Raw genomic sequence first — 18,376 nt, 5'->3', positions numbered from 1 at the left:
ATAGTTTAATATATTCTTATACTCAGGGTTAGACTAGGTTAGACAGAATCAAGGCTATACATCTTGGTCTTGAACAAGTCTCTATGGACCAAGAGCTTAGACAACTACCATAAGTTTTGTCTGCATTCCTAGGAGCTTACTGCATTGGTATTCATCTGTTCAGCTATTCCTTTTCAATATTTGTGTTGAGAGAGGACAAACCACCAGCAAGTTCAAACAATGCATGACTGTCTGGGAACCTCCTGTCTACCCTGCTGCCACTGGAGTTTGGAGTGAGTTCAAAGAAAGATGCTGGGAACCACGCTGCCAGCAGAAGCTTTGCCTACAGACAGACGTCAGCACTGCTAGGAAAGGAAAGGAAAGGAAGGAAATAACCCATCCCAAACCACCCATCACTTAAGCATTATGAACCCAAAATTACCAGCCACAACTAGAGAAGCATCTTCTTGTAGCAGTCACTACAACATCCACACTGATGACACTGCCATCTCTTTTCTGGTCACTGTCCTTTTCCCAGCAGACCACTTTTCATGTACAACCACCAGCAAACCAAATATTGCCAGTTTCAGGGCCAGAGATGTATATGAATCATGTTTTATTCCCTAACACTGGGAACTGAGATCTATGCCCTCTGGTTTCAACTTCTTACTGGCGTGAGGGCAAAGAAAAACAAGTGAGCTTACTAGTTTGGTGTACATGAGATGTGGATGCACTTGTTTTGCCCAAATTTAAGCCTACTACCATCAGCCCAGAATCCTAAGTATAAGAACTCTTGTGATCTTTACATGAAGTTTCCGGTTGAATGACCTTGTCCAAGGATGGAGATGGAGAGAAACATAAACTTTAACTGGTGCATCTAAAACATTGGATTTCAACTAGATTGTACAAGGTATTTTCTCCCCCAGTGCTGATTTTCATTCCCATATTTAACTTCTAGTTCTCAAAGACCCAATGCTTAGACAGCAAGTGAATATCAGCTTTTCTGAGGTCATGACCCATTCAGACCTCTGAGCCACACTTCTGACCCATACATGTTGTGCTTTTGAAATCTAAGGGCCCCTCCAAAACCTAGGATTACAGCAGCAGAATACAGAAATCAAGGAAGAACTAATAACTCAATTTATTACATGTCTGTTAATCTTGTTATGAATTTATGTCATTTAGGATTTTTTTACTCCACTGGTGATTCTGTGAGTGAACAATCCATAAGCACCAGTTAACAAGTGGAACAGAGTCCAGAGAAGGTAGGCTTGGCCTCCTACAGCTCATGTGCTCTGAGGGCGTGTTCGGTCCCTCTGTGCCCAGTCTAGAACAAGCCAAGCAGTGTCAATTTATCTGTCCTGTGAAACAAGCATCTGTCATTAGAATACAAAATGGCAAGGTGGAGAGCGTGAGAGGGCATCATTTGTCAAAAGCTGATAGCCAGTGAGGTCATGACTGGGATGTTACATCTGTGAACTTGACATAATGATGACCAAAAGGCCAACCCCTCCCTAGTCATTAAGAATTTGACTTTCCTTAGCCGCAAATGTCTGAATCACTCTGGTGACTCAAAGTGGAGCCTATCCCATCTCAGAGACAGCTCCGACTGAGTCAGGCTGGGATTAGCATGCATCCTTTACTCCTACCAGCGCTCTTCTGCTGAGGCACAGCTGCCACCATTCCCTGTTCCGACGCCCCACGCATACACACGCTCCTAATGGGTTTTCTGCTCCTTGGGGAACTGGTCTTTTTTCTTTCTTTCCTCTTGGTATCTGACTGTGCTTCCTGTCAGCTGGGTTACCCATTATATATCCCTACTGAGTAGACTTAGGTGAATAATAGATTTTGTGGCTGAGGACAAACTAAAAAGCCGGAGATTAAAACAAATCCTTTTTAGGTCAATCCAAAGTGATAACATTTTGGGGAGCTGGCACAAGATTTTAAAAAACAATTGTTGAAGGCTGACCAAAGCATCATACTGGACCATAAGTGAAAGAAATTATCATTTGAATTTGGAGCCGTTTAACCCTTTTCCGAAAGGCATTTTATTTAAGAGTTAGATATGTTGATTTAATGTTGAAACGTTTCCTTTAGGAAGTATTTGTAAAAGAAACATTTAGACAGCTACAGAAATGTTTTCCCTTTTGTTTTTGAATAAAACTATTTATTGAATATATCTACCGAAAATCTGCAAGTCATCATTCCAAAAGTGCACTTTTCAGCAAACATTGTTTCCTAAAAAGAGTTTCCATCTTAATCTTCATGTTTCCTTCAGAGCATTTTTCTTTCATAAATCAGTGGTGATAGCCAAAAAGACACCAGCCAAATATCTTCAACAAGAATGAGACTCATCAGTTACTGTGAATGGTTGAATAACACCCTGTATTTTCAAGATCCTATTCATCCTGACTGTCTCTATTTTAGAGATCTTATCCTATATCCTCAGGATCCCCATATCCTGCAGATACAGGCCAGTTTTTCAAATCTGCTCAGAATTTTGACTGAAGTTTTGACTATACATCACCTGGAAACACACACCAATCTTACTTAAAATTTGGCATCACAACAGCAAGTCATCTAACACTGTTGCATGTTGTGTCATTCAGCACAGCAAGCCAATGCTCCCCGGCTCAGCTGTAGCCCCTCCCAGCTACCAGACTTCCTCTACCAGGTTGCTGCTTGGCTGGTCCCATCTGGCTTTGCCCTACAGCAAGCCCTCCTGCACAGATGTGCCTGTCTCCTCCCTCAGCAGGCAACAGGGACTTTTCTTCTTGTGTGCACCCCGTGGGTCTCCCTCAGTGCCTCCTGTGCCATAGCAACACAACTTGGAAGTGCTCGATTCAGAATAAAGGCAATGCAGACGGCAATACCTGCAGCTAAGGTTGCTTGTCGCTTCCCGTTTCATTCAGACATGATTTTGCAAAACTTCTCTGCAACATCTGGCATTTTTGGCGATGTCTGTCCCCTCCACCTCCCAGCAAATGGGAAAGAGTAGGATGACAGAAATTCTTAACAAAGGACGGATGTTTCTAGCACTGAGAAAATGTTTCCCGTCTCCCCATCCCAGTTGGTTTAAGAAGCTGATGAATTCTTTTAGCTGAAAATTCACATCTCTGGCACATAAGATTTCAGCCTGAATGACTGAATTTAAATTTGTTGGTGTCATAAACAACTGGAAGTGGATTTAGAGCTGTAAGATGCAGGCAACCTCAACAGCAAGTGTAGCTTGCTGTGCCGCCTTTTAATAAAATAGTATCTGTCATCGAAATTAGCCAACTCTCTTAAAAATTTAGGCTTTGTGGTCTTATTTTTCTGGTCTCCCACAGTCTGCTCCTAGGCTCCAGCTGTATCCATGTATAATCTATGGTTGTTTTGCAGAATCAAGCAACTACTCTTTGAATTATAATCTCTTTAAACAAAGTTAGAGATTTCTGCTTGGCCAGCTGCCACCTACCTCTGCCATTTTTATTGATGGCATGAGGATGATGGATCTGATATGCCATAGCTGGCATAACCTGTGTCATCATTTGCACTCTTACAAACTGTATGAAAAATGCTATAGATGCAGAAAAGTTGGTGCTTTACACATGGGCTGAGCAATCAGTTTGTGCAGGTGTCAGGGACTGCTGGAGAGACAGGGAGGAGGAAACTGCAGCCTTGTGATTATGATCACAAGCCCCAGGTGATCCAGAAGGCTCTCAGTGATGGACAGTAATGAGGAAAAGAAAGAGAATTAGTAATTCTGGGAGGAGGTACACAGTGGGGAGAAAGAGTAACAGCAAGGAAGCAATGTGTTGAAAAAATGAGCAAGATGAAGGGGAGGAAACAGCAGACAAACTGCGAAAAAAAGTTAAATGGGGGAAAGAAACAAGGACAGGGAGAGCCAGTGCAAGATGAGAAGGGAAGAGCACTGAGAAGTGTTTATACAGAGGGATGCACCAGAAGCCAGCATATTGGACCGAATCCCAAACAGCTGTCATGGAGGATCCTGCAGCACATCCACAGTGCTGGAGAGGAACGAGCAAAGCAAAGCGTCTCACCGTGAATTTCTTGTAGAGCTCATAAGTGAGGAGAGGGTTGGGCAGCTCCCTGAAGTACAGCTTGCAGAGCGACCCCACACAGTGGATGTCCTGGAGGTAAACTTCCCTCGTCAGATCCGGGCATTGGTCAGAAACAAACTCTTGTCTGGAACAATATGGAAAGATAACAATATAGGCGAATAAGAGCTGTGACAACCCAGTACTCCACTCTTTTTCCTTTTTTTTTTTTTTTTTTTCCATGTAGAAGAAAAGACAAACTGGAAAGCAGAGATGTCTCTGCAGCCTGGCTCAGACTGTCTTCTGGGAACAGGCCTCCAGGTTTCAACTAGTCCCTGGTTTTCCTAACATAGTCCCATGATTGGACCCCAAACTGATATAAAGAGATTACTTTGTCTTGAAGTGAGATAACTCAGCATCTGTGCTGAGACCCTCCAGGCCTTTGCCATTAATAAATGCAGAGGGAGATTATTTTTTTCTTTGTCGTGGACTAACCCTTGAAATGTTGTATTTCCCTGTTACCAGCTTCAGAGACAGTTTATCTTCTGCACCAGCGTAGAGCTCTGTTGGCCCCACTCTATGCCTGAGGGACTAACAACGAAACATAACAGCAAAAAGGTAGCAAGAAATGTGACCAAATCCCTCTGGCACTCAGACAGATTGCCCTTACCTCAGTTTTTGTATGTTGGATGTCACTCCTGAGAGACGGTAGATCCCATCCACAATGCCATGAGTCTCAATGAACTCTGCACAGCTCTTCAGCACGTAGGGGACTAGGAGAGGAAAGCAAGGCAAGATGCCCAATGAATATACACCAAGAACTTCCACAAATCACCACAGAGGAGCCAGTTTCATGAAACAACAGCAGAGGCTCTCTGCAGATGCAGGCAAGGGTACAGCAATGAGAGAAATACAGGGCAAATCAAAAATAAACCCCATAATGTGGCTGTAGCCAACTTGCAAAGTGCGGATATGCTGTGGCTGTACCATGCCATGCTCATTGACATATGACAATGACTGATCCTGAAGTCACAGAAACATTGTGGGAAGAAAGGTGGAGTTTTTTCTCTCCCTTTCTCTTTTCTTTTCAGAAAAAAAAAAATCCATTTCATTCTAATGGAAAGCATGAGGTATAGCATGATGTACTGGGAACCTCCCCCCTCCCCAGGATAGAGTTCTAGCCCCACTGAATCATGTCAAAAGGCCTAATTGGCTTGGATAAAAATCAGAGGAGCGTTCACACTTCCATATAAGCCTACATACCCACAGTTTAGTGCTCATAAATTCCCACAAAGAGGATTTGAAGTTCATATATTGACTAGATCTGCACACTGACAAAATCTGACATTGGCATCAAAAGGACTCCATCAACATAACCAGCCAAAGGCTCAACCAGCCTTAAAGCTGAGAGGAGCCTGAGGCACAACATTTACATCCAGACCTGGACCCAAAGTATATATTTATTTTTTCCCCATTATATAGATATAGGAAACCCTCATCCTCTTGGCCAGACTAAGACTCCCTGTGCCCAGAACTATAACAACCCTAGCTATAACAATAACAGTAAGAGAGTCCTTCCTTATTAGGTGCTAGAAACTACCGTGTATTTAACGCAATGCTTCACACAGCCATATGCACAAAAGTCAGTAAATGCAGAAGTTAAAGTTCCCTGCTGTAATGCTGATTCTGCTGCAATGTGCATTCAAAAAGCTGTATGAAAGAAAACAGACTAAGCCATACATTCAACTGGAAAACCAGGCATAGGAATTACTACATCTTTGCAACACCACACAGATAATGCCTCTGGCTGGACCTTCCCTGGGTTCTTCTGCCTGAAGTTCAGGACCGCAATGATATATTAACATGTTCTTCATCAGGCAGCATCCAAAGACAGCACTCCAAGGACAGCCTGAACAAAAACCAGCTGGTACCTTATTGTATTTCTCATGGGTGTCACTGAGGCCAGAGCCAGATCATGGGTGGTGGACTTGCCCCTATAAAGCGGCCCAGGGCACAGGCTGTGGTGAGGAGGGCTTCCAAGCTGGTACCCTCCTCAGTGACACACTATTAGTGAGCCCAGTTGGTCAGAGAAGTGCTAACGTTTTGCTTCCCAGCTATTATCAAGGGAGGTAAAGAGGTCCTTCTTGTGCGTCCCTTCTTTTCTCTTCTGGCCAACTCAAATGCGGGAATATACAAAGTGCCAGTGATTACTTGGAAGCCTGAATTATCCAAACAAACTAATTCTCCTCAGATAAAGGAGACTCTCCAAAACAACAGGGAAAATCTGACTTTATGGGGTTTTTTGAGCAGGGACTCATAATGCAGATACGTTAGTCATGCTGTGTCACACTCAAAGCCCTTGGGATGATTTTTACGACCTCTCCATGCGACCTGGAAAAAGAAGAATTAATCAAACAGAAAACCTATTTGATCAGGACAGACACATGACAAGGTTTGTTTAAAAATCAAACAGTCTCTCTTATAGACAAACCTCACATGATGGTGCCTAACTGCCACAAAAACAGGGTCCATGCCCACAGCGCTCTTTATTAGATACTTTTTAAAACCTTGGTGTTAAGAATAGGCTCACCAACTAAAAATGCATATACTGATGCTTGCTGTGGCTAATTTGACCTCTTGAAAGTAAAACCCATTAAATCACACTTTTTTTTTTGCTGAGTTTTAAGTTTCCTTGGGATAAATTAGGTCAAAAGGCCTCAGGCAGGAAAGTAAACCTCTTATACATAAACCAGAGAAAGGTAGATCCATCTGTTGAGGACTGGTAAGCAAAAAGAGGGGCCTCAGGGCAGTAAGCTGTAGCAAACGTATAAAATTCAACCCATTTTCAAGAGCGGGTGAAGACTCCACAGTAGGAGCAACCTACAGACTGCAGACAGACAATGTGAACCAAGCTCTGCAGCATCTCTTGCTCCAGCCCTGCAGTCTTCCCTGATTTTCCAGCCCTGGGCTTCTCACATATCTCTGACAGTGTCCTTCACTCATCATGTACATCTTTTCCTTCCATACCACATCTTTGGCTCTTATGAAGAGAAACAGTCAGTTATGCCCACATGTCTGGTGGTTTTGTGATGTCAAAAAAAAAAATCCCATATAGGACATATTTCACTTGCAAGCAAAAATTACAGACTTTGACCTCAGATCCCTGGAGATGAAGGGACATCAGCTTTCTGCAAATCAAGCCCCTAAACACAGCACTTTTATGAAGCTGGAGCACAATAAATGTTTTCTTTGAGTGGAACCTGCAGCTCTGAAATTCCTAAGCAGCTCTGATTTCCTATAAAGCTGAGTCTTTCAGGCACTTGGGAGACGTGAGGTTAGAGAGGCCGGGAGTAGCTCCCTCCCACTTCCAGGCGTTTCTGAGGTGGTTTGTTTATTTCAGATGTGGCTCCTGATGAGCCAAAATAAAGGCTCTGATCAACCCTGAATGCGAGGAGGTACAGACCCTAGCCTGTGCTTTACAACAGGACTCTACCGGTGTTACAGGGCACACGTATATCACAGAACTGGATCTCTCTTGGAGGAAGATGGGACGTGGATTGGGATTTGTAGAAGGGGCTGTGTGTATGCGTGCAGGCAAAAAAGGCGGGCGAGGGGTGTCCAATCCTGACACTTCTATAATTAAAACTATGCTGGAGGCTTAGAAGTTGGAAGAGGCAGCTGGTGTCACACAGACCCTGCTTGTTCTGCCAGACAGCCAAACTGTCCTCATTTAAAACTACAATAGAAACCAGATGGAGGAGGAGAAGAGAGCATGGAGCAAGGGCATCAGTCAGAAGGGAAATTGAGTTATAAACACACTGCATATAAAAAACAATACTTCTCTTCCCCTAGACAAAAGTAAACCAGAAGGGCAGTCACAGTAACTTGTTCCACTCTCACTGGGTATCACCTCTGAGCTCGGTGTACGCAGACATTCACCTTCACCAGGGTCTTTTCCATGACCGTAGCTCGTGCCACCTCCCTTACACGTGTGTGCTACTCCTGGCAGCTCAGGTATCACACCTCCCTCCCCTTCCAATCCCTCTGGCGGAAGCCAGCGATGGGTGCAGAGCATCTCATCTCCCACCCTTGCTGTGATGGGAGGGGTCTCTCTCTTCTTCTGTCCCTTCCCAGCGATGGTGCTACCACCCACCAAACCTCCCCATCCAGCGAGCAAGGTGCTCACTCTTTGCCTGCCTGACAAAAACTTCATCTGGCACAAGGCTGAGCATTTTGGACCGAAGCTAGGGAGACATTTAAGCATGTGCCTAACTAAATCACCAAACAGCCCGAGAAGGAGGGGACACTAGGAAGAGAGAGAGTCACCCCATCTAACAACTGGTGGGAGGATGTCTTCCTGGCTTCCCACCAAAGCCAGCAATGAGTGAGAAAGACCCTGGCCCAGCAGGAGATGCAAGCAATGCCCTGTGGCCTTCAGTGCCACCTTCTAGAAGAAGCTCTTAGTCTCCATGGGCTCCAGGAGGACTCTAGGGAGGAGGTTGCTAAGTCAGCCACCCTAACCAGTCATGGTGAATAATGTCCAGTAAGACTGTGCTTAAATTTAGCTAACCCGGATTGGGTCATGTGTTCACAGTACACTGTACTGAACTGGACTGAGTAGCAGCAGGCTTCATTTTTATCTTTATCCTACTGTTATTCTCTCAGAGGCCTCCTTGCAAGGATAAAAATTAGTGGCAGAGCTACTCGGGTCCTCCTTAGTGGCTGGTTTATGCCACATGGAGGAGGTTTCACGTCCTCTCTAATTTTATTTTAATTTTAGTTCAAGTAATGGGACGATAAATGCAGACTTTTCATTTCACCTGAAACACCAACTTTTTGATGTTTGACTTGTAAGAAATAGTTCGGTGTGGTTTTATTGTTGGTTTTTTTGGTTTTTTTTTAATTTCCCCTAGAAATGAATCCTGCACCATAAAAAAAAGTTGTAGCCATTTCTATTTCACCACTTTGGTTTTGTTGCATATTAGTATTTTTTTAATTGTCTTCCATTGCCCTCAATAGCAGTGCATGCTTCCTTTCATGCTATGTCAATAGCATGACAATAAAGGTCAAAATAGTCTCTTGTTTCAATTTAAATGACTAAATTAGGAAATATTTTCTCCTAGAAAATAAATGTTTCAGTCCATACTAAGCAAGAGTTGTTATTTTGTACAAAAATAACAAAACAGTACACATTCTAGAACATACTAATATATTAACTTGGCCTCCTAATCAGAGGAAAGGAGCAGCATTGCATAAATAGCAACATACTTGAGAGTCAGTATTTTTGGTGTGACATTTTTCTGCATTTCCTGATGCTTCCTACTTTAAATCACAAGTTTTAATGCTGATTCACCAGATTTTTTTTTTTTTTTTTTTGCTGATCATTTCTGATTTTTACTAGGCTTAAGGCTGGCTGAGAAACAAATTCCAGAGGAGATCAAACTGTTCTCTCCTCCCTGAAGCTCATGCGAGCCCTGGTCCAGCACAGCAGTCACAATTCCAGTTTGTCTCCCAACATATAACCCTGACCCATAGTAGATGAGGATGAATCCTGTCTTGCCCCCCGGTATCATCTCCTTTGCATTCACGGTCTCCTTTTCAGCAGCAGCCAGTGATGGAAGGGACCACAGGATCTGAAATCACTGGAAAGGATCTCTCCTGCTCTGAGATGAACTTGGAAGAGGTGGGGATGGAGAAGGTTTTCCCTGCCTGGTTGAAACTGCTGCAAGGACAAACAGAGGGCTCCAGTCTCCAGGATGTCTATGCATACTTTTCACCAGCACTAATTTAACTTTACAGAAGAAGAAAAAATAAACTGTCTCACCATCAGATTCCAGTGTTTAGTTTGGTTGTTAGAGCTGAGCTACCACAACGCCCCCATGCACACACGCACCTGTGTTTGAACAGCGTGAGATAGCTAAACAACACCAAATGAGCTTAAAAACAAATCACCTTATTAGAATCCTCCTCGCCTCTTCCCCCTTAGCTGCCATAAACACAGTTAAAAAAAGATGAATAGCTGGCGCCGAGGTGATCCTCTCTGCATGGACAGCACAACTGAATCATCATATAAGTCACACGCTTCATTTTTTTTCCCCTCTACTTCTGCAGGAAATGTCTCTGCAGTGTCGCAGAGGTTAGCACAACTGTGCTGTTCCCTGCGATAAACGCACCATCCTGAATGCAGTTGTGATTTGGGTGGGCAAAGATTTGGGAAAAACAGATCTTAAATCTAACAGATGATGCGAGCCATCACCCTCCATGGCCTGAGTGGGAAGTCAAGACACTGAGCACTGTTTGGCATGCTGATTTCAAGCAAATGCACTTCAGCACAGCCTGCAGGCCCCGTCTGAGTTTGAATGAAGTCAATGGCACCAGTATCAAGGGGGTTTTTTCTCATTGATATTATACCCAGTTTACATCTCGTATATCTAAATAAGATGTGTAGGAACATCTGATTTTCCAAAGCAGATATGATAATTGTGATGCTCCAGGCAGAAGTGAAAGAGCCTGTGGCAGACCTGGCCAGGTCATCAACAACACACATCAAAGAAAGACAAAGAGAAGGCACTGCACAAGCAGGATTGAATGCTGACTCTCAACAATCCCAGCGGTCACCATGCCCCCCTGAAACGTGACTAGTACCTTAACATAGCTGGCAAATTCTGTCATGCAGGCACTTTTGAAAAGAGGTTGTACTAAATACTAGAATAGTTTTGTTAGGAAAACATCCTGCTGTGAGTTTCCGGACAAAAAAAAACATCAAACCCAGGCCAGATAACTGAACAGGATATCTCCACTCCTAACTTTTATGACTCTGTGGTAAAGCCACCTCTAAAAACAGCATCTTAGGTTCTGCAGGGCACGTCAATGGCCTGTGCATACCCTCAGCAGATGAGGGTGGGTGTTGTACAGCATTTTGTTCATCACAGCACAAATAATCGGGGTAATTAATTCTGGAGGTAGGAGTAATGGGAGAATTTATGCTGTCTCAGAAAAGGGACTTGGGTATAAATATAGAAAAGATCAGAATAGTTTTGAAGCTGCATATAACAAATTGACCTCCATCTTAGTAAATACCTAGATACTACGAGGATAAGCAGGCTGTGAGACAGGAATTCTGCCATTAACCTTGTTTTTGAGAACACATACTAAAAGCATTACCAAACCCAAAGGCTGTGTCAGCGCTGATGGAGCGCAGGAGTGAGTGGGGCAATGATGACGCTGCAGCTCAAGGAAGCCATGAGAACCAACCTGCAAAGGAAGAGTGCAGGTAAGTGTTGAGCATGGGGATGGACAGCTGGTGAGGTAGGCTCCATTCAAAGTGTCTTGACTGCCAGCTGTCCTTCATCCAGATCAGTAAAGAAGCTTATGGACTGCGGGTGTCACAATGTGTGACGTTCTCCTTCCTTTCTCCGCTCCCCTGTTGAGCATGGACACCAATGTAAGCCATGCTAACCTACTTAGTTGCTGGCAACAAAGCAAGGAAAATATGTGGACTTCATTCATAAGTTGTTTCCTTCTCTCAGCAGATTTTGACCTATATGTTTTCACTTACAAGGGCTTCAGAAACAAGTTAGAAAACAAACAATGCACAGTCTCCATCTTTTACCTGAGCCTGCTAGCTGATGCAGACTTGCTCAGTTTCTTACAGTCCCAAAATTACTCTAGAAGTGACTTGTAAGATATTATACCCATTTCTTGACTGTAAAAAGAGTGTAGAAACTAACATCTCTCTTGACATGTGATTCTTAGGATCCCAGAATCTGGAGAAGGGTAATTCAAGGGGATCAACTCATACTCCCTACCTGGCTGTTAGTGTTAGTTTGTGCCTTATTCCTTTTTGATTTGGACTTTTGTGTGCCAGAAAATAGGAATTCTGGGTTTTTCTTTATAAGTCCTTGGGGCTGTTAGAAATTCTGATTGTTTAGATTTTGATGTGGACCTGAAAAATACCAGCTACTGGTTGAACAGTTTTGAAGTCCTTTGTGTTGTGCCTTTCACAAACACCACCTCCATACACTGAAATCTGTAGCAATCTCTATAGGATACAGAATTTGTCTGTAGCTTCTGTGCTGTTCTGTCATGCTCTCTCACTTACAGATCCTTAGTCCACTTTCATAGCGATGGCATGCTGGTGACAAAGCAACTAATTGCCAAATAGATACTCTCAGGAGGCTTCTGGAAAATGATGCTGTTGTTATCCTGCTAGTGAAGAGATAAAGTGAAGCAAGGAGACGGACCATTGTCTCATGAACTCTAATGCTGCAGCAAGATGAGCTTTTCTGCAGTTCCTTCTGTTTTTTTCCCAGGAAATTATTGTTGTCCTTTTGAATGTGCAAGGGTAGACTGAAGGTCTGTCAGCACTCATGAGTCTCCTTCCACACTCACTACATAGCAAGTCATTTACCAGCATTTATGACAGCCATTCCCCAGCTTTAATACACACATCCGACTATGCCAGCTAATGCAGAATGGCAGTGCCAATGAGCTCAGGTGTGTGAAAGGGGGGCAGCAGGGGCAAGTCACCCCATTGAGAGCCCAGGTTAATGCTTGGGAGCAAGGTACAAAGCAGCTGAGAAGCTAGTCCAGACCAAGCTGTCGTATGGATGAAAAACTCCATTGCTGAATCTCCCGGCACGTATTTGTATATTTTCATTCTGCCCTCTGTCAGACTGATGGACTGATGCAGACTGACACTAGATTATGCAGCAATGTTCTTTCACTCAGGCTTCTCACTGATCTTGCCTCTAGGGCTCTCCCAGTGAAGAGTGGATACAGCAATTCCCAGAGGTTATTCCAAACGGGCTGTTTCATGGATAGTCAACAACTTCAGGCAAACAGTGGAGAAAATTGCTGAGAATCATTATGTATCACAGACAGACAGATGAGGAGCCTAAATACAAACCCATAAAGCCTGCAAATGAGAAGCAAAAGGCAAATGAAAACAGACTTTTGAGAAAAAGTAAATAAGGCTTTATGATGTCAATCTGATTGAAAACAAACATGCAAAGGCACTAGCAATAATCAGTCATTATAGTTTGAAGCCAAGCAGCACAAAATCCATTCCATCTTTGCTCAGTTGCTGAGCATATATTTAGACTGTTTTCACTGCAAGGCTGTCTGGGCCTGGCCCAAAGAACTGCAGTCATACAAAAAAATCCCATTGAATTCAGCAATATTTTCCACAAGAAAAAAAAATCTGTTTGTTCTACTCTCTCTTACCTCTTACCATGGCATGCAAATACTAGCAAATGAGGTGTAGGAATGATAGAAGCATTTTCACCAGCTTTACAGGAGGATAAAATGGTGGTGTGAGGTTCAACACAGAGTGGAGAATTAAGACTGCTGTTGGCAGTGGAAGGTCACCTAGAAATGTTCCTCCCAGCCCTGCTCAGAGGAGGCTGAAAACAAGTCAGTCTTTATTTGAAGAGGATTAAGCTACGGGTGACTTGGATTGCTGATATTTGTCTGGTGAAACGAGGTGCTGTTCTACCCATCCTAAGTAATGTCCAGGGCATACGATTGCCACAGCCCATGGACTCACTTTCTGTGTCCAAGCAGCATGGAGAAAATTCTGACATAAGCAGCACCTGGTCAGACACATATACCTCTATACATAAATAAATGTATTTCTATGTATCAACATATATATGTATGTGCATACATATACATATATGCATGTATTTTTATATACATGTATTTTTATATTCATGTATGTATATATGGGTCTGAGAGAGGTTTCCAGTGCATTAAAAGGAAATTCTTCTTAGACAAACATCTTTTTTTTTAAGAAGGTGTCAATCAAAGCCTGATGCCTAAAGGTGGTATTTACAACAGTCAAAAACTGCAAAAGTCTTGCTAGGCTGATGTAATAGGTCTGGGGGACACATGACTACATGCTGGTGCGCTTGCTCAGCCAGCTGGAGAATACAGAATCACAGAATGGTTGAGGTTAGAAGGGACCTCTGGAGATCAACTAATCCAATCCACCTGCTAAAGCAGGTTCACCTAGAGTAGATTGCACAGGAATGGGTCCAGATGGGTCTTGAATGTCTCCAGAGAAGGAGACTCCACAACCTCTCTGGGCAGCCTGTTCCAGGGCTCTGGCACCCTCAAAGTAAAGAAGTTTCATGTTTAGATGGAACCTCCTGTGCTTCAGTCTGTGCCTGTTGCCCCTCACTCTGTTATTGGGCACCACTGAAAGGAGTCTGGTCCCATCCTCTTGACACTCACTCTTGAGATATTTATAAGCACTGATGAGATCCCCTCTCAGCCTTCTCTTCTCCAGGCTGAACAGACCCAACTCACTCAGTCTCTCCTCATAAGAAAGGTGCTCTAGACCCCTGATCATCTTCATAGCCCGCCACTGGACTCCCTCCAGTAATTCCTTGTCCTTCTTAAACTGGGGAGCCCAGAACTGGACACAGTACTGCAGATGCAGCCTCACCGGGGCAGAGTAGAGGGGGCTGTTGTCAAAGACATTTTCCATGCTCTCCTGTCTTAGGCAAAGTGCATATTGGTCGTGCATTGCTCTGCATGTTGCTACTGTGCTGAAGACCTTTCTGGTTGAAGTTCTTGCTCTCAGCTAAGGAAAGGTGTTGTTTTGGGGATGGATTCCTCAAGCATGTATGGATTTCTACATCAGCAAGTCCAGAACCAGTCTCAATGAATTGTTTTCACTCAGTAGCTTAGCCCATGGGATATGGGTCACTTGGCTACAACTTTTAATCTCCAGGAGCTGCAGTCCTCTAAAGCGTACCTTACAGCCTTAATCATAGGGATCATATGTTTCTTTCTGTACACCAGAGAGGGTAAAGAGCTCTAAAAGGAGCTGCTAAGCAGCCTGGCTTCAACATCTGGATGTGGCACTGCACCTTCAGGGCTTCTTTCAAAAACAGCAGGGAACAGAGCACTGCTCCATCTGCCAGCCTTGTGGCAGATCAGCACTTCCCATATGTTGCAAGTGGGCAGCTTCCTCCTTCTGCAAAGCCTGTGAGAATCATCAAGGACAGCAGAGGAGGCAGAACATCATTTGCAGATGGTGTCACACCGCCCTCCGGCCTTCTGGAGGCTGGGATTGTTTAGAAGAAAATATTTCCTGCCACGCTTTTTGTGTCTACCTCCACCCCACAATGTCGGCATATAACTATTGAGATGAGCCCAAAGTGTACAGCCTGGTTTCTCCAGGGCTGACCTGCAAGGACTGTACCTCTGCAGCTGCCCGGCAGAGGGGCAAGGGTACCAGAAACAGCAATTTGTGCTGTCAGGTCAGTAAAGAAAGGAGGCATGATATGGCTTTTACAGACCCCAATAAAAGGGGAAAAGAAACAGAGCTGAATAAAATATAACAGCATAATGCCATCTTCTTCTTCCTCAAAAAGGCTTCTACACCCTATGCTCTCACCTAGTAGGCACAAGTCAGGAGAGATATCTATCTATACGCTGCTCTTCTTGGTAGTCCCAAGGCTCTTTTGACCCAAGCAGGAGCAGTTGTCCCCATGACTTTTTCCCACACAGAAAATCCCCCCCAGTTCCACATGGGACACAAGCCTCCCCCTCCCTTCATCTCTCAATAAATATGTATGCTAGTGGTTATCAAGCTGAGGGTCATTCTCAGTGCTAACAATGGAAAAAAAAAGCAATATCCAGCTGTTACTAAAGTAGTAAATCTCATCACTTCGCAACTGTGCTCCTCAGTTTCCAAGCCCCCCAACAGATTCCTGATACATTCCATATTTTACTCTTTATTTTGTTTTCCATTTAGCAAAGGACAGGCTCCAAACCAGTGTGAAGAAAAACAACCTCTTTTTTTTTCCCATCCTTTTTTTTTTTTTTCACCATGCTATCTGTGCTCCAAGTCAGGCCAGGTAGCCCTTATCATTTCCTCTGCACTGCAAACACCAGCATGCCTGTGTTTCCTGCTGGCCGGTCCTAAACCTCCAGCCGACATTGTTTTCAAGGCCCCCCTCGCTCAGAGGCAGGAGCAGCTCCACCGCACAGCGCTTCCTGTTGATGTCAGGCCCCTTTTCCTCCCAAAGCAAATGGGCTTCCTGCCGGAATCCGTGTCCTTTTCCATGAGGACTAGCAGGAGCCATTTTCCTACACAGCAGCCAGAGGGAATAAAAAAAAAAAAAAGGTAGCGGAGACAGGGATATAATGGGGAGGAGCAGGCACGGATGAGCTTTTTCTTGGTAGTATTGAAGAACATCTGGGGCCTCTCTCAATGAGAGAAGAGATAAGAGGTCAAAACAATCGAGTTGTGTCTCAGGGATTATGGTATTTGCAAGTACCAGAGAAAACACTTATTAGCAGAGAACATCAGAGACTAATTACAGCTGCTGATTTCCCACTGCTAAGGAATGTAAGCTCACAAAAGAAAAGCTACAGCCACGGCCCACATGCTCCAGTGGCGTTGTCATAAGCTGTGGGAGATGCCAAGACCTTTACACTAGACCATTGCCTTCGTTTTTATTCCTTCAAACGGAGGAATCTCTACTGCTGCCAGCACTGTTTCTGCAACAGTGCAGAAACTGGATGACAATTTCAGAACATGGCTTACACCAAGCTGAAGCCCTTCAGCTCTGCAGACTGCCATTGCCTGAGCCACTGCCCCAGCAGAGCAGGGGAAACCCAACCAGATGCCATTCTGGACCTCCCCACAGCCCATGGCATTTGAGGTTTGCTTTTGTCCCATTAGAGAAGCTGATGAGCTTGTCCCAGCTCCCACCAGGAGGTTATCGGTGTGCTGTACAGCGTAAGGAACAGCCCGCGAACATGCAATTATGGTCTCCATTGCAGTGGGGACACACAACAGGAAAGAGCGTGAGCACAGCCAGCCATGGCAGCAACGTTGCCTGCCCTCCATAGCGCTTCAGCCACATGCCCCCCGTGTCCTCCTGTGCTGGCTGAGGAGCTGCCTTGTGTTAGGACTTGCTCCCTGCAAGCAGAGCTTTCCCCTGCTCAGGGAATGGCTGAGGAAATAGAGTCCCCCAGCATCTTTTATAGCATGCCTACAGCCAAAATGGGTGGAGTGGGGAAGGGCTTTACGAAGGGGCCTCTAGCAATAACCAAACAGGTTATTAGGTCACCTAGCAATAACCAGAACAGGACTTGTCCATTTGAGTCTCAACTACTGCTCCTAATGGTCCTCTGGGGATGAGTTTCACATGTATTTCAATGCTGTTACAATGTGATTTTCTCCTTCTTTTCCTATTTATTTCCTGGCCACCTTCCTGAGTCACTGTAGGAACTAAGCAAAGGGTTACACTTCCAAATTCGGGGTGAACATTGCCACAGAGGCCGACAAAATTACTCCAGCTTTATGCAACCATAGCCAGCAGCAGATATGGCCCCAAGCCTGGCAGAGCCAGCAGACTTGCATGACAGTGAACTGGGGCTTAGTTTTTCCCCACAAGCAGAAATTCTTACTCAAGGTGCAATTGCAAAATCTTGATGGCTGGTGAGGGTGTTAAGATGCAAAGGAAAAAATCCCACCCATGTTCACATGGCAGAACTTGGCCAGGGCCGCTGAAATTCACAGCGCTGACATTTAGGCAAGCATTCCTGACCATAGAAGACGCGCCCCGCGTGGCTAAACTCAGCTGGGGCTGCACCACTGCTGGCACACAGGAGTGGGATGGGGGACCAGGAAAGCAGATTTCCCTGCTTTTTTTAGGGAACTCCAGCCTACACGGTGCCAGCAGCTTTTCTGGAAGGTGCCTAGCAGCCGGTAGCGCCATCTAAAACCTGTGAGCGCTTTGCAGGATGTGACCCCATTTCTAAAGCTGCTCTCAGAGCAACGCCGCACTTTTTGACGGGATATGCAAGAGAGACAGGCTCCACGGAGCTCACATTTCCCCATCATGCTCTCACTCTCTTTTAGTATGGCTTGCTGTTCGTGAATGAATTACCTCAATCCCTCTTAAGCAACATCTTGACCAGGAAAAGGGTGTGGGGATTATTAATGGAAAAATCCTTGAATCTTTTAGCCCTGCAGCATGGCTACAGTTACAAGGAAAACAGGATACCATGCTGCATGTGGGGAGAAGGAAGAGAAAAGGAGCAGAAACTCTAATGATCTACAGGGATAGACTTGCAAGGAAGAACAAAGCGGGGGTAGTAAATAAGCACAGCTGGCCCACATTACCAGGAGAGAAACCAACGCGCACAATAGTGGTCTGCACGGGCTGCAAATACCACCAAGGGAAAGGGCTTGTTCTGGATGATCAAGGGATTGTAACGAGGACTGACTGAATGAAATGATGAGGGGAAGTTTAAGTTGAATGGTAGGAAAAAACCTCCTAAGAGTGAGACATAGCATCATGTTGTAGAATTGCCTTCTCAAGGGAGGGGAT

The 18,376-nt window shown here is 44.6% G+C and overlaps 1 protein-coding gene across 1 annotated transcript in view; it reads right to left on the bottom strand.

The window, feature by feature from the left end:
* ARHGAP31 (Rho GTPase activating protein 31) overlaps positions 1-18,376 on the bottom strand; it is a 64,906-nt gene that overhangs the window by 23,522 nt on the left and 23,008 nt on the right. Inside the window, exons 2-3 of the mRNA XM_065638359.1 lie at positions 4,690-4,792; positions 4,023-4,167 (exon numbers count right to left, since the gene is read on the bottom strand). Of these exons, the coding sequence (XP_065494431.1) occupies positions 4,023-4,167; positions 4,690-4,792 (248 nt within the window). The remainder of the gene's footprint in view (positions 1-4,022; positions 4,168-4,689; positions 4,793-18,376) is intronic.

The sequence above is a fragment of the Caloenas nicobarica genome, chromosome 1 (assembly GCF_036013445.1).
Source record: "Caloenas nicobarica isolate bCalNic1 chromosome 1, bCalNic1.hap1, whole genome shotgun sequence".
Taxonomy (NCBI): Eukaryota; Metazoa; Chordata; class Aves; order Columbiformes; family Columbidae; genus Caloenas; species Caloenas nicobarica.
This window is presented reverse-complemented; position numbering and strand designations above follow the sequence as displayed.